Below are 16,978 nucleotides of genomic sequence, written 5' to 3' on the forward strand. Positions count from 1 at the left end.
CCAAACTGTTTTTAATTATTATATGGGTTAATACTGAGTGTATTTCTTTTTCTTTTTGTTCTTATATGCGGGGAGGTGTACAATTTGTGTTTTCTTTTTTTTTTGTTCTGATGGACGAGGAATTTCGAAGTGATCATGACGTCACTTCGTTTTTTTTTGTAATGTAATAAGTTTTAACTTCTTCTTCTTTTTTTGTGTTTTATTCTTTTTTTTTCTTTTCTTGCATGTTGCTTTTCTCCCCATTCGTCTGTTTGTAATTTCTGGAGACAACGAACAAAAATAATTGAACAAAAACCCCCAATTGATAAAATAATATCAAAATGTCAAATAATGTCAAAGGGCGTGGTGAAAGAAAAAAAACACAGAGAATCGCATGTTTTCGTCGTTTGGCTTGTTGAAAGAGGAAACATAATAATTAATTTAAAAAAGAGAGCGGAACGAATACAAAAAAAAATCCTAAAAAATAATCGATTCAATCAATCAAATTTTGGCGCTCTCACACACACACACACACACACGCACAGATACACACCGGCAGCGTATACACAATTACAAAAAGGCGAGTATTGGCGCGAACGGGAGAAAAAAATGATCGAATTCATGATTTTAAAAATAAAACACGGCGATGAAAAAATTGTTTAGCCCCTCAAAATTAGAAACCGACAATAATCGAAGAAAAAAAAACACACGAAAAATTTCCACAAATTAAAAAAAAGAATCGATATTTTTCTGTCCCCCCCCCTTCTCAAAAATATTAAAGCGACACTCACACACGAAAAAAAAAAGAAATTGAAAAAATCACGTGATATTTATAATACACATCGAATATAAATGGCGAAACAAAAAAATTAGAAACAGTGATGACAAATAATAATTATTCAAAACTGAAATGGTGGATTATGTAGCCAGGTAGAAAATTCAAAACGAAATTGGTAATTATCGAGTGAGAGAAAAGAACCAAAAAAAGTTGATATAATAAAATGGTATTTGTTTTGTGTTTCAATTTTTCTTTTTTTCTTTTAAGAGTTATTTTAGAGAATTGGGAAGGATTTTTATAGCTGGTTGTGTTTGTCGTCGTTATTCATTTGTCTGTTGCCCCACGCCAATAACTGTCGTTTTCAATTACTTGCAGGTGTGAATGTCGACCGTTTTGATGCAAGTCTTGCACTCGACGTGACAGCACCAGTGGAATTTGCACTTGCAACGCTCTTTGACCGTCGTCTTGAGCGTGTTGTAACCTCGTCCGCAGCACATGAGATTGCAGCCGTCCATCCCGGCAGACGTCCGGTTGCACGGCCTGCCGTAAGTACCTGGAAAAAAATTCAAAATGATTTCAAAATTTAATTTTAAAACTATTAAATTATTCTGAATGAATACCGAAAGATCCGATTGTTTTGTTGCGGAGGCAGTAATCCGGCGACTCGTCCAGGTAAACCAAATCGTTAGCTGTCGGCAAATTGTACTGGGCATTTTTCACTTGGAGGCGGCCTCGTTTGTTCACTCTCACTTCGGTGGCTCCGTCGTACTTGTCTTTCATGAAATCACCTGCAATCAAAAAAGAAATTTGTTGCCATTATTATTATCATTATTATTATTATGGCCGAACTTAAACGTGATGTGAAATTGGGTAATAAATTTAACAAATGATGATTATTATTTTCGAATTTCATTTCGAAAAATAATAAAATAAAATAAATGAACAAAATGACATTATGAATTTGCTTTCTCAATCGTTAGATGGCGTGCGACGAGGCCGTTACAAAAATCCCGCGTCCGTCGGGTCTCTCCCCGCGTCAAATGTTCGACGGACACGCGATGCGAGCGGCACTCGAAAGGACGACCGACGAAAAAAAAAATAGAAAATAAGAAGAAATCTCATGGAACAACTGCAATTGACGTTTCCCTCTCTCGTATCCATTAATCTCGAGATGACGCAAAGACATGGAAAGTTGCCCGCCACCAAAAAAGAATAAAAATGAGAAGCTCCACGTCGTGTTGTGTATAATTACCGATTTCTCTGAACGACGCCAGTTGCTGCCAGCACGTTACCAACGAGCCTATACGTCGAAAAGAAAAAGAAAAAATGAATAACATTTTAAAACAAGTTTTTTCTTTTCTTTTTGGCCATTTATTTTTTAAAATGAGCCGGTGAACTGCTACAAAGGAGTCAAAGGAAAGTACATAAAAGAGCGCAAGGATGTAACGAAAGAAAAAGAAAGAAAAAAGCTAATCATAATTCGTCTTACATGAGCCGGAGACTCCATGGCATTTGCATGTGACACGCGCTTTCTTAATCACGGCCTTTTGAAGACGTCGCCAACAGGAGGAGGAGCAGCAGCAGCAGCGGGAGCGGGAGTAGCGGACAATAACGTGAATTGAAAAATCATGTTCCAAAAGAAAAAAAAATGTTAAGACACGCTGAAAAAAAGATTGAAACATCACCAGAAAAAGCGCCAAAAATCCCCTTTCTTTTGTGGAAAGAGATACGACAATGTTATACGACATGACACGACATAAACGACCCGACAAAACGGTCATTTCGTATACATAATCATTTTCTCTTTTAAAAAAATAAAAAAAAAGGGGTAGAAAATATTTTTTTGACTGGAAAGGATTGGAAAAATATCTCTCTCCGGATGACATGGGCGGAGTAAAAAATTTTTCTCAGGTAACACAGAGATACATATATATATTTATTGTACCCCCCTATTTTTTGGGGGGGAAAAAAACCCACCCGCTGAGATAATCACGTGTTTAAAAATGAAATAGCGGCGGGTTAAATATACATAGGAGAGAAGAGATAGAACCGCTGTCATTCTCTTTCTCCCCCCTGATTTTATTTTATTTAATAAATGAGTCGGAAATGAAACGCTATATAGCACACACAAAAAAGGGGTGGGTGAGGGGCAGGGGGGACAACTACGCGCGGGCATATCTCAATTTAAAAAGGACACACGAAAAAAAAGTTCAAAGAGAAACCGGCTCCTACTTTTTGTTTTCAATTGGTCCTTATCGCTAATTATTCCGCCCATTTTTGGACAGTACACCCCCCTCTTTCCTTTTCTCTTTATATGTACTTCCTATAGATGTGTATACGTAAAAAGATACAAATTTAAATTTCAGAATATCTCCCTCTTTTTCATTCTTCATTTGAATTTGTTTGACTAAACGTGACACGGTCAGCTGTGGGGGGAAATGATGGGAGGGCGGTTATAACCCCCCAATACCCTCAAAAAATAAAATTTAACATCAAATGTGTTACATCAAGGAAGGAAGAGAGAAATCTAAACATACCCGACGTCCGGCTTCGTTATTGTGTAGGTTCATCAAGCTGCGTCCTTGTTCGCGTGATCCTCGCTTGTAGTTCTTCTCACGTTCGCGGACGTCGACGAAGCCTTGCGTGAATCTTTAGAGATTCCGTCAAGAAGGAATTTGTGTGTCGGCGAGAAAAATTCGAGGAAATAGAAATCAATTTCTTTTTCTTTTTCTTTTTCTTTTTCTTTTTTTGATTGATTGGATTTGATTTTTGTTGATTGGACTTACTTGTATCCATATTCAATGTTATCGCCGCAGCCGCCCCAAATCCATTCCTGGTTGAGATTCTTGGGTCGGAGGGCTCGGGAGCAGCCGCAAGACGAGAGTTGACCTTCTCGGCAGGCCCGTGAAATCGAGTGGACGACACCGGCGGCGGCGATCGAATGGGCGAACGCCGCTTCACGGCTCCCTATTTTTCATTTTTTTTTTAAATTCGAATCATGTCCGAAGAATTAATGATTGTAATCAAAACCCACGAATGGAAAGTAACAAAAAATATAAAAATATTCAATTATATATAGACACGGAAAATGCAATCAAATTCAATCAGACATTTTTCTTTCTCTTGGATACAGCATTCCGTGTCTAAAGAAACTCCGGGGAAACAATCAAGGCGGGTCCGTCCCTCCTATGCAAATGATCTCGTCCATCATTTGCAATGACAAACCGAATCTTTTTTTTCTTCTTCTCGCATTTTCATAATCAAGCGAGTCTGATTATATTCAATCAAATAATTTTACAAACGTGCATAATATGGAGCGCGCCCCAATCTGTTACGGCCATTAAGAATATAATACGACCGAAAACCGTCATCCTCTTCACAAAAAGTTATATAAGAAGAGAGAAAAATAAAATTCTAAAAAAGGTCTGATTGTTTCCGATTCGGCGAGTAGATGTAGTCTGTCTGTCTGTCTGTGTGCTGGAAACTCATTCCTCCTCCTACCCGTTCCATTTCTATGCTAATGACCCACTCGACAATCGGAGAGAAACAGCAGCAGCAGCAGCTCTCCGATTCTCTCTCGTGATATCTTTTTGATATCATCCCGACTATATAGTCTAAATATAGAAAGAGGAGAGAAAAAAGATCTAGACAATCATTTGATGTACAGACACGAGTATCGGGTCATCATCAGTTTGGCTTTTGATCGATGGAGCGCGCTGCCAGCCAGCCAGCCAGCGTGCGCTGGGGGTGATGAATAGATGACGATATATAATATGTTATATGCGCTGCACGATATCGCAATGCCGGAAAAATCGACGGGGGCATATACTATACTGTATAGTGTATATACTATATACGGAAATATCTATTCATTGGCCCTTTTTTTTTATTATTATTATTTTCACCCGATCCCCCCCCATTGATACGTTCAGTGGCTCTGCCAGATGACGTCCCTTATCCCCCCAAACTCCTGACTGATGTCTTTCAAAAGAAAAAAAAAAGGCAATTTTGAGCGACCATATGCTCTTGTGTAACACACGGCATCTGTTACGAAATCCAAAAAAATTTGCCTGGCCGTCCGTACCAATTTGTAAGACGGGTCCAAAGACGGTGGAATCTTCGACGGTGGAACAATTCCACCTCCTGTAGCGGAACTGCCACTGGCACTCGGCGATGCCGGCCCTGGCCCCGCGACCCACCGAGCTCATGTGATCCTGGTAGAGTTGGCACAATTTGGCCTGGCCAGGCGACAGCCCAGGGATTTGCGTGCACAGCGGCTGGGCTCCCACCATGTAGAGCTGAGGATTCCGCCACACCTCGTAGCCCTGGACGCCGAGATTCCTGACAGGGGAAAAAAATAGAAAATAGAAAAGAGAAAAAGACGTTTTATTTTTAACAACTTTTTCGGGAAGAAGTTAGTGAGCGAGAGGTGAAAAGAGCCAGTCGAGTCGACGAGAAACACGTCGCAAAAGAGGTCATCGTTAACATTTCAGAAAGAAAAAGAAGAAAAAAAGGGGAAACAACATTCTTATATAGTAGCTGATGGCCATGGCCGCGTCTGGCAGTGTGTCTAGCTGTTGTTGTTGTTACAAGAAGAAGTGGAGGAATGAATCAAAGAGTGTATATATATATGTGTGCTGGGGAGAGCAAACTTTTTCAGCAGCAGAAAAGAATATAAACAAGAGTCACACACACAGCACACACAAGCAGTTGCACATAAATCTCCGTGCAACTGCGGACGAGGGGGGAAAAATAAATTCTGGGCAAGAAAATAATAAAAATAAATAATATTCGAAATTAAAGTTGATGTGGAATTTTTTGGTGAATGCTGACGTCATTATAAGTTAGATTCTATTTTTTGGGAGTATATAAGGAACTTTGTCTCTTTTTTTTTCCCAGAAAAAACAATGGAGACTGATGTTGTTTTATTTTGTTTGTTTTTTTTGTGTACATTTCGCTGATTTCAATCAGGTTATTTCTCTGCTGGCTTATCTCTGTTGGACCATCTCTCTTTCCCAATGTTTTTGTCTTTGCGTCTCTCTGATACACAAATAGCTATACATACGAACAATCAATAACAGCCAAACAAAATGTCCTTCTCGATTTTCTTTTCTTTTTTGTGCGACTCCGATGGAATTTTCGATTTGTTTTTTTGTTTTGAAAAAGGAAATTTTTCTGTGGTTTTGTAAGTTTTTAACTTTTACAAATAAAGCTATTACACGTTGACAAAAGAGAGAGAAAGAAAGGTGTGTGTGTTTTTTTATTCACTTTTATAACATCTCAGTCCCGCGGAATTACTGCTACACAACACACATACACACAAGGTGAGAGATCCTTGGACATTTTTCTTTATTATATGGAGAGAGAGAGACCGAAGACAAGCGCTCAGACTCTCTCTCTTTCTTTCTTTCTCTCTATAGGGTGATGGTGGTTGGGAAGCAGTTAAGTCGTAAAATATAAATAAATTTCTTCTTCTTCTTCTTATTTTTTGAAATAAGAAAAAGCTGTGCCTTCTCACCATATCCGGATGACTCCTATATACTCGGGAACCCCGAAGGTGCCGAGTCAAAAAATACAGAAATTTTGAATGAAAAATTTTGTGTTTTTTTTTTCTTTTGTGTGCGTGCTAGAGATGCAACAGCAGCAGCAGCAGAAGCTTCTGCTCTTTTGTCTCATTTTTGTTACTTTTGTGTGGTGGTGTCTGTTTTTGTATATTTCACTGCCATAGGGAGGGAAGAAGAAGAAGAGAAAGAACAGATAACACCAACTGGGAAAATGTTGAATATCATGGTCGAGTCATTTGTCTGATGTTTCTCCGTTTCTTTTGAGGGCCTCTTGGAGAGAGGCCTCCAGCAGGAGGAATCCCAGAGTTCAATTGGAATAATAAGACAACTGGGAATAGCGCATCTATACATGTATATGTATATACCATGTGTGTGTGTGTGTGTCTATAGCAATTGTAAAAAAAAAAGGGTCAACTCAGTTCGTTCTTTTAAAAATAAAAAGCTATCGTCATTTTCACCTGATAGGGCTATACAAAAAAATTTTCTTATTTCTTTTTTTTTACAATTAAACTTGTTTTTTTTTTTAACTCATTTTACCCTTCACGTATTCATTCCCTCCCCGCTGTTTTTTTTCGCACTCGAGCGGGCGGCAGCGGCGGCGGCCGACAGTCAGCCGCCGCACCTTTTCTCATCTACCGCCGACACGAAAATTTGAAAAACCCGGCGGGGCCGCTCGCCACCGCGCCACCATCACCGCACCACCGGCCGCCGCCACGCCATCTCATCTCTCAAACAAAAATTAAAAAATCAAAAGAAGAAAGAAAAGGAAAAAAATCAAATTTGATCAGAAAAGCGCGTGCCGTCATGGACGACTGACAAATTGATTTTTCCGAATAAGATGAAAATTTTTTGGAAAAAATGTATAATCACACCCATTTTAGATTGAAAAATATCTAAATAGGACGCCAGACGAGCGAATAATAAAAAAAAGGGGAACGAGAAACGTCATTTCCGCCGACAGCAGCAAATGATTATTACAGCAGTTCTTGATTCTTTTTTCTTTCGGTTGTTGTTGTTGTTGTTAGGTTTTTTTCTTCTTTTTATTGCGTTCGGATTATTTGTACCCACTTTGAAATGAGGTGGGTATATATATAAAAAGTGGGAGGAGCAAATGGCAGAAGCAATTTTCAACCGCCGCCGCTTTGCCTGTATATTTTTTTTTCACGCCCGATCCCTCCTCCCACCTTTAAAAAAGAATTTAAAAAAATGAAATAAAATAGAATTTTCTCTTCGAATGATATGCTTCTTATTTTATTTTTATTTTTAAAACTTCGCGGTAGGTCCCCCCCCCCCCCATCACCTTCTTCCTCTATGTATGTAATTCAAGGAAAAGAAACTTTTACCATATCTTCCCCCTTTTTCTTTCTTAATTTACTGTCGTGTGTGTTGGCTAATTAGAGCCGCGGGTGGTTTGATACTATACTACACGAGGACAATTAACATCCTTTTTTTTCTCTTTTTCTTTTATTTTCTCGTCTTTTTTTATTGCGTTTCAAATCAAATCAAATGAAACAAAAAAATAAAGAAAAAAAGAGGGGGGATATCACACGCATGGGGGGTGATGTGGAGCGACCCGATATACCACATTACGCAATAACCGACGGTGCTGTGTGTGTGTAGTTGTGTACTTCTTCTTTGCTTTCTGCGGTTTTCGGTTTGAGAAAAAGTAAATAAATTTCACGCAGTAAAGAAAAAAAGAAAAAAAAATTTTGGTGGAAAACGGACGCATAAATTCAATTGTTTGTGATTTCTCCCGGGCAATATATCAAACAACTCCCAACCCTCGACTGTGTAAATATACAAGGATCAATAGCGGTGTTGTGTATATACGTAATATATATCGGTTACGAACGTTCAAGTCGACTTTCAACAACAACCAAAAATCGAGGTGATTATTCGATATGAAAATCAAATCGAGGCGCTATCAAAGTCGGAAATATTTTATTAAAAAATAAAAAATAAAATTTCCTTGTTTTATCCCCCCCCCCCCTCCACTCTAGACACTTTCATCGAGGATGAAAAGAGATGGAAACGATGGGTTTTCTTTCTTTTTTTTTCTCACACACACAGAGAGCAATACAGCATCATCAGAAGAGATTGAGGCGGCGGCACACACACATAGGAGAGAGAGAGAGAGGGACAATTCCGAAAAGAAAATTCCAACTCTCTCTTTCGAAAAAAGAAAATAGGAGGGATATCGGATATGTACGGTAGAAGAAGAGGCCTAGTATATCTTTTAGCTTTTGGCGCTTAATGGATGAGGGGGGTATATGCTGGAAGGTTTTTTTTTTTTCTTTTTCATGTTATTTACCACCAGCCTCTCTCGGGTCCTCTAAGATATATCTGAGCTAGAGAACTTCCTCCCCCTTATTTTTTTACCCACTCAGAAATGTAAAAATTTTTAAATAATTTAAACTATGGAAATTATTTTTCTTTTTTTGGTTTCGAAACCGGACAGAGTCATCGGAGATTTGTGTTATCGAAGGCAATGAATTTCTTGGTCTTTCTTTTATTTTCTATCGCACAAAATAATTTAATGGCCTATCAATATAAAATTTCACTTTAGACGTCTATACAGAGCTAGGGGAAATTTCAATGGAATGACACGAAAACCTTTCACCCCTCCCGCAAAAGGTATATAGACTATAAGTGTCTTTGTTTTTTTGTTTTTTTATCCATCCAAATTTGGGAGAATAGATTGATATTTTCTATTTACTTTTTATAAATTCAAACCCAAAATGAAGGAATTTACGTAACTAACTTTTTGTTTTCTCGCCGAATCTTTTGTCTCTTTTTACGGTTAAACGAATAACAACACGACGCGGATAACCGGCCAACAAACAAAGGAAATAAACGACATTGAATTTGTCTGATAAATCTCCTTTTTGACCAAATTTTCCCTTTTTTTTTCTTCTTCTTTGAACTGAGAGTGAGACAATCGGCGGGATTTTGGTGTAATGAAAAGGTTGGAAAGGGAAAAATCGCCATCACTTCCAAGTCGAGTGAAATTGACGACAACAACAACGGCGCTTAAAGGGAAATGGCCTTATTTGTGCTCTTGCGGTATCTTATTATATGTGTGTTTGTGTGTGGGTGCCTGTTGTTTTGTTTTTTTCCTCTTTAATTCCACGATCGCGTAATAAAATAAAAAGTCGTTGAAATTCTCATTTCGCTAAAGTTCATTGTTCTATAAAAAAAAGGAAGATAGAGAAAGTCTTCAATCGGTTTACACATCAAATAGAAAATTTCTCCACCCGAAAAAAACCCCGCCAAATTCAAATTGAAAAAAATCAAATAGGAAATGGGATTTGATTTGCGCAACTATCGGGACCAGTATATCGATGGCCTCCAGCAGACCCTGACGGTTTTATTTTGTGTACATCAGATGAATGTTGATGATGGCCCTGAAAGAAAAAGAAACAGACGCGACACATCAGGAGAGAATATAAAGGGACAGCCGCGCTGACTGAAAAGAAATAAGGGAGGATATAATCTCATTCACGGATGAACAACGGCCCGGGCAAATACACAACCAAGAAGAAGAATGAAACAGACAACAAATTCTTCTTCTTCTTCTCCTCATAACAGTTGATAGAGAGAAAAGGGACCCCCAAATAACCCATCATCACAGTCCTTTTTGTGTGTGAGTGCGGAGAGACACACACACAGCGCGCCCAGTCCGTGTGTGTGTGCTGTGTGTCAGTTGGGAAAATATATAAAAGAGACCAGAAGACATCAGTCTCTTTCTCTCTTCTCTTTTGTCTTGTTGTTGTTGTGGTGGTGGTGGTCGTAATAATATATCGAGACAACAACAACACGACGACAACGACACAATATAACATTTTGGAATCTCACCCGACCGGTCCCTTTATTTTATTTTATTTTTTATTTCGATGGGGATGTTGAATGTACGTGTCAATGAAAAAAGAAGAGAAAAGTGTGAAATGAATAAAAATTTCTTTAAAAAAATTATTATTTTTTCAAGAAAAATAAAAAGGAGGACGGACTTCCATTCTCTTCCAGGTCATTGAGCGTTTTCGAAACACCATTCCATTTTGATTTTTGGCCCTATATAGACACACACACACCCGGCCTATTATATAAGGGTGGCTAATTGGTTATAACCCAAAAGCAGATGCGTTTTTTTCTTCTAACAAATAATAAATAAAACTGGTGGGGGAAAAAAAATGATGGTTTTTGATTTTATAATTACATCCAGTTGCCGATGGCCGTGCTGGAAGAGGCTGGAGCGCTCGCGATCAGCAGCAGGATCGTCCAGGAGAATAGTAATAAGGAAGAAGAAGTAGAAGACGACGGCGAGCAAGAAGGGGTCCGACAGTTTGGAGCTGCTTCATCTGCTACTCTTCTCTGACACTGTTGTTGTTGTTGTTGTTGTGGTTGCACTCTAGGAGACTGTTCACTGTCCGTCGTCAATTCCTGGTTCCTCTTCTGCGGTCGAGTCATTTTTTGTAAGTCAAAAAAATTTGTTTCTTGGTTTTTGTAGAATTATTTCCGTCGGTTTGAAAAATGACAAATGTCCGGTTATATATTTTTTTTCCGGTTGGATGAAGTTATTCAAGATGAAGATGTTGTTGAACAGTCGATCACTTTTCGACACTGCACTGAAAACGAATAGACGTCGGTCGGGGCATTTTGTCTAATGTCACTGCACGTAGCGAAGCGAAGAGTAATAACATGTCAATTCCAATCTGCGATGAAGTCACTCTGTTGAAATTCAAAAATCCAAAAAGTCCATTTATTAGATAAATTCTTACGTTACTATCGATTTGAGATGATTCGCAACACGTAAAGATTTGATACCTGCAAATAATTATCAAAAACCAAAATTTCACTTCATCAAACAACACGATTCGAAAAAATAATCCACAAATTTCATATAGGCCTACACGATCAACAATTTTGTTTTTTACTATTTGAATTTCGCACTTTAGAAAAATTCGCTCACTTTATTTTTTTCGATGTAATAAATCCACAAAAAATAAATTCCACCAATCTAAAAGAAAAATTTTAAATTTTCTTTTAAAAAAATTTTCAAATCGAAAGAACAAAAATAACTGGCAAACACGGAGCGCGTAGTGCGGAGATGCGGCTCGTTCGGTGGCCCGTTTGCGACTGAAGCCACGGCTAGCAACTCTGTGCCGTGTATATACGTTCCAAGTTTTCTTCTTCTTCTTCTTGTCTATATAGCTCCCCTCTCTTTCTCTCTCCCTGGGAAATGTCTGTGTGGAGGGTCTGGCTTGATTCTTCTCATCGGTTACCCTTGGCAACGGTTGTCCTTATACTACACAGGCCTATATATACCTGGTCGTCTCTCCCTCTCTCTCTCTGCCCATCCATCCGTCCATCCCTTTTGGTTAGATTTATGTACTATATCTCGGCAACTGATATATTCTTTGACACAAAATAGACGATGAGAATAATATCATACAAGAGAGCCTTCTTCTTCTTCTTCTTCTGTCGTCATCTCGGAGGGTTCTTAGACACAATCACCTTTTATTGTGTGCTGTCCCCCCGCCTGGTAAATAATAATAGACGCAGGGGCCTGTATATCTACGCGCCGATGCGATTGAATTCTATTTTTTCATCGCTTCCTTCCTTTCTTCTAAACGTCTGCTGTTTGCTTGATGTCCTGGCAATATAGATACAACAATACCGGTAGATATATACACAATTAAATCTTTATATATATATATAAAATAAGCTCAAAATGTAATATAGCTACTTAATCTCTTTTTCTTTCTTCCGCTCTCTTCTTATATAATCGACAAGAAAAAAAATAAGGATCGTCCAGATAACAAAACTCTGGCCCTGTACTCTATTACCTGCGTCTAGATATATATTGGCTGTATATATATGCGATTCAATCGTCTTTTTGTGTACGTAATTTAATATAGAGAAGAAGGGCCAATTTATAGATATAAAAAATCGTCAACTTTTCATGTTCTATCGGAGCTGTGTAGTGTGTACCTATGTAATAATATAGTGAGCAGATGTGTCGTTAATGCCCTAGAGGCATTCCTTTATATTTCCTTTCACCATTCCGCTTTTTTCCCTACTTGCAACACTTAAAAATATGTGCGTATATAGGCGCGGACGTTGATAGATATAGAACCCCTATAAATATTTTGTCGTGTTCAATCAATTGGGAAAAAAATTAATTGTTTTTCGACTGGAAAAAAATCAAATTTCGGTTTCCACTTTGTGTTGAAATTTCGTGAGATGATTGGCCGTACACACAAAAAAACCGCCTCACCGAATTTTGACATTCCAATAAAACTAGTCGTTAAAGGACCGCAATTGCTAATGATTTATTAGTATAAATATAAGTATTTATTGTTTATTCAGTTTTTTATTTGTTGTCATATTAAATTAATTGATTTTAAAAATCTTGATAGTGAACTTCGTTGTTATCAATAGTAAAAAATTGAAAACCAAAGTACGGTGCATAGTTCAATTAACTTGTATCTTACGCTATATATGTTAGCCGCACGATTTCACCAACGTCAATTCTTAATCTCTTCTATTCTTAGTATGGTTAATAATATATTTAAAAAATTAAGTCATGTCAGAAGAAGGAAAGTCGGATTAAAGATTTATTTCTTCATTGATCTCGATTCTTGATTCCTTCTTCAACGTACCCCGCATCGGATAATTATAATAATCTTAATAAAAGCTGAAAATAAATACGTGAGCTATTTGAACCAAGTTGGTAAAATATCATTAATAAAATATCTTCGCTCAGTGAGCATATATAACTAAAGACGATTAGATCAATACTCAACGTCTATCCAATGCAAGTTAAATCAAGTTCACATGTTAGGTTCGCATTTGTGATTTAAAAAATCGTAGAAAATGACCCCGACTAAGATAACCAGGCAATTGTTCGACGAACCATGCTTACACGTGATGCACTACAAGAGGAACAGCACACGGCTGGCTGATGCTAATGATTTCTTAGTTTAAATCGGTTTAAATATATATTGTCTATACAGTCTTTTCATTTGTTATCAACTTGAATAATTAAAATTTTAAAGATATTGATAGTGAACTGCGTTTTTATTAATTGTATGGACTTGAAAACAAGAGTGCGGCGTATAGTTCAATTAACTTGTATCTACCGCTATATGTGTAAGTGCTACGATTTCACTATCGTCAGATTTCATTCGAGACTAATTAAAGTGTGGTTAATTTTGCTAATTAAATTCAGATAATTCTTCAGTGTAGAAAAAGTATTCATTGAACGAAAAAAGCTATGAAAACTGACAAATTTTCAAAAGTATTTCCGGATCAATGTTCGCCGACACTGGGAAGTCAAGTTGTTGTCAATGAAAGTAAATATTTTTAAATACGCGAGCTCATTGAACTCAGTTGGTATGTCACCATTACTAAACTGACTTCGCTTTGTGATCGTATGCCACTAAAGATGGGTAAATTGGTCTCTTTCCTAGATCCAATGCAAGGTGAATCCAGTTCACATGGTAGATTCGCATTTTTTATCAAATCACGATAGATACAACAATACCGGTAGATATACACAATTAAATCTTTATATAAGACTCAAAATGTAATATAGCTACTTAATATCTTTTTCTTATTTTTTCCGTTCTCTTCTTCTATAATCGACAAGCAAAAAAAATAAGGATCGTCCCGATAACAAAACTCTGGCCCTGTACTCTATTACCTGCGTCTAGATATATATTGGCTGTATATATGCGAATCGTCTTTTTGTGTACGTAATTTAATATAGAGAAGACGGGCAAATTTATAGATATCGAAAATCCTTTTCATGTTCTATCGTAGCGCATCGATATATCTGTGTGTGTACGTATGTAATAATATAGTGTTGTTAATGCCCCGAAGGCATTCCTTTATATTTCCTTTCACCATTCCGCTTTTTTTTTTCCTTCTTGCAACACTTAAAAATATGTGCGTGTATAGACGCGGACGTTGATAGATATAGAACCCCTATAAATATTTTGTTTTTTTTTCGACTGAAAAAAAAATCAAATTTCGGTTTCCCCTTTGTGTTGAAATTTCGTGAGATGATTGGCCGTGCACACAAAAAAACCGCCTCACCGAATTTTGACATATTCCAATAAAACTAGTCGACACGCAAGAAAATGTAATAGTAATAATAATATAATAACATTTAGTATCCCCCTTTTTTTTCAATGTCAAGCGTCATCACCGCCATAAGGAAATATTATTTGACAGGCCCAAACCCCTAAAACTCTCCCTTTTTTTATTTAATGCATTTAAAGCTTATACAGCATATAAACAGCAGCTGTGCAGCGCTACAAAAGCGTCGACACTCGATCTACATAGTCACGCTTATTATCAATCGGCTCTTGTATACAATTTTTGTTGAAAAACTTCCGTTTGATTATTATTTACACACAGTACTAATACAAATCATTTACCGAAATGCAATTCACTTGACTGTTACCCGATCTCTCAGCTATAATAAACCATCAGATTATGGAAGAACAAAAGAGGACAGTCTATCTTTTCCTATGTACATAAATCCCTCGCTCATTGAAACACTATACACATCCGAGAGAGTCTGAAATGGAGAATAGATGTTAAAAGCTCTGGCCTTTTATGAAATAAAAGCAAAAAAAAAAATTGAGACAAAAGTGGAGGGGGGAAACTACTAAAAAACTATACAATTTTTTTTCCCTATACATACGTTTTCAAGGGCTGGCTGGCTGGCTGCTGTACTACTTTCAACTACACAACGTCGAGTGCAGGAACAACAACATATCTGGAGAGGGGGGTCTCGATACAAAAGCCTCCGCATTTATGTACAGAGTGTACATATACACATCATCCATTGAATTCGGCTCCGCAAAAGTTTCTTTACAAAATAATCTATTAGAACCGGGTGGATGAGCGAGGGGGAGTGTGCTGAGAGTTTTTCTTTTTTTTTCTTCTTTCTCCAGCAGACTAAAGAGGATACATGTACTAACCATCAGGGGGTTGTATAAGTATAACATGGAGGGGCTAATCACGGACGCATATCTATATTTTTCAAGAATATAAGAGGGGGGATATGAATAAAGTAGCTACTGTTGTAGAGATGTGACCCCCTCCATGTTTGATTCGCCCACCCAGAAAGTACACACACACACAAACTAGAGGGATAATACTCAACAAGGAAATGTGAGGTACAGACGTGAGCGCTAGATAGTCCGGTGAACTGTGACGACAGCAGTGTGTGTACTGTACCTATATTGGCACTTTTTGAAACATTATTATAATAGCCCAAGGCGGCCCAAGGGGCGGGAGAAGAAGACTATTCTACTACATCTGACATTTTCACAGAAAAGATATTTTTTGGGGGGAAATATTGTATAAAACGCGCATATTTATATTTACTAACTTTTAACTTTTTGGCTTCCGTTTTTTCTTCTTTCCCCCTTTCAAGTTTTCTAAACGATTTCGGGTGAACAAAAAGAAAAAAATTCGAAAGACAAAGAAAATAATGTACACGAGAGTCTCTCTCTATACTAATATAACAAGCAGCTACTTATTATACGTGCTGAGCTGCACAAACACATTATATATTGTAACCCGAGCGTAAAAAAAAAGAAAAAAGTTCAAAAAGAAAAAATAAAGGTTGCTGGCGCGCACAATAAGGAACAAAAAAAAACTAAACTCTTTGATCTCTTCTTTTGATGGTACACATATTATAACAGCAAAGAGAGGCTATATGTATTTCTCCGGTATTTCTCCTCAGCTCTTGTTGTCCTATATAACCAGGCAATTGTTCGACGAACCATGCTTATACGGGATGTACTACAAGAGGAACAGCACACACGCATATATAGGAGACTATATACATCCGTGTATAGGCGATATATTTATAGGTCGATGTTTCGATTGGCCGCCAAACATGACTTTATTGACGCAAAACCAATGGAGACAAAAGGGGATCGACTAGACGATGTGTTGGTGTTATAGGACCGCAATTGCTAATGATTTCTTAGTATAAATATTTTTAGTTTATACAGTTTTTTATTTGTTGTCAAATTAAATAAATTAATTTTAAAAATCTTGATAGTGAACTGCGTTGTTATCAATAGTAAAAAATTGAAAACCAAAGTACGGTGCATAGTTCAATTATCTTGTAGCTTACGCTAAATATGTTATCCGCGCGATTTCATCGTCAAGTCTAAAGCGCTTCTACTTTTAGGATGGTTAATATTGTTGTACTTCAAGTCACGTTACCAGTTGACAGGTGAAATTTCATAGGAATTTTGAAGAAACGAGATTGGATCCAGTCGAATCATCACTTTAAAATTTTCAATGTTATTTACACCTTAACTGGAACATTAAATTCATACTCAATAAAAGTTTTAGATGTATACGCGAGCTATATGAACTAAGTTGGTAAAATACCATTAATAAGATTACTTTGTATAGTGAGCATATATAACCAAAGATGATAAGATCAATCCTCAACGTCGTTACAATGCAAGTTAAATCAAGTTCACATGTTAGATTCGCATTTTTGATCATAAAAATCGTAGAAAATGAGGAGAAAGTGCATAGGAAAATGACCCCGACTAAGATACCCAGGCAATTTTTCGACGAACCATGCTTATGCGGGATGTACTACAAGAGGAACAGCACA

At 37.4% G+C, this 16,978-nt stretch overlaps 1 protein-coding gene across 2 annotated transcripts in view; it reads right to left on the minus strand.

Moving 5' to 3' along the window:
- Positions 1 to 21: 21 nt before the first annotated feature.
- The window catches only part of LOC124206062 (protein Wnt-5b-like), a 40,567-nt gene continuing 23,610 nt past the window's right edge, over positions 22 to 16,978 (minus strand). The window contains exons 1-9 of one of the 2 annotated variants that reach the window (XM_046603689.1): positions 11,143 to 11,469; positions 10,535 to 11,046; positions 4,842 to 5,098; positions 3,544 to 3,724; positions 3,295 to 3,406; positions 2,247 to 2,301; positions 2,010 to 2,057; positions 1,378 to 1,545; positions 22 to 1,310 (exon numbers count right to left, since the gene is read on the minus strand). In XM_046603689.1, the coding sequence (XP_046459645.1) occupies positions 1,123 to 1,310; positions 1,378 to 1,545; positions 2,010 to 2,057; positions 2,247 to 2,301; positions 3,295 to 3,406; positions 3,544 to 3,724; positions 4,842 to 5,098; positions 10,535 to 10,785 (1,260 nt within the window). In that variant the 5' untranslated portion in view covers positions 10,786 to 11,046; positions 11,143 to 11,469 and the 3' untranslated portion in view covers positions 22 to 1,122. Of the gene's footprint in view, positions 1,311 to 1,377; positions 1,546 to 2,009; positions 2,058 to 2,246; positions 2,302 to 3,294; positions 3,407 to 3,543; positions 3,725 to 4,841; positions 5,099 to 10,534; positions 11,047 to 11,142; positions 11,470 to 16,978 lie in introns of those variants that run through there. The other variant, XM_046603690.1, reaches the window with a different exon arrangement.

The sequence above is a fragment of the Daphnia pulex genome, chromosome 10 (assembly GCF_021134715.1).
Source record: "Daphnia pulex isolate KAP4 chromosome 10, ASM2113471v1".
Taxonomy (NCBI): Eukaryota; Metazoa; Arthropoda; class Branchiopoda; order Diplostraca; family Daphniidae; genus Daphnia; species Daphnia pulex.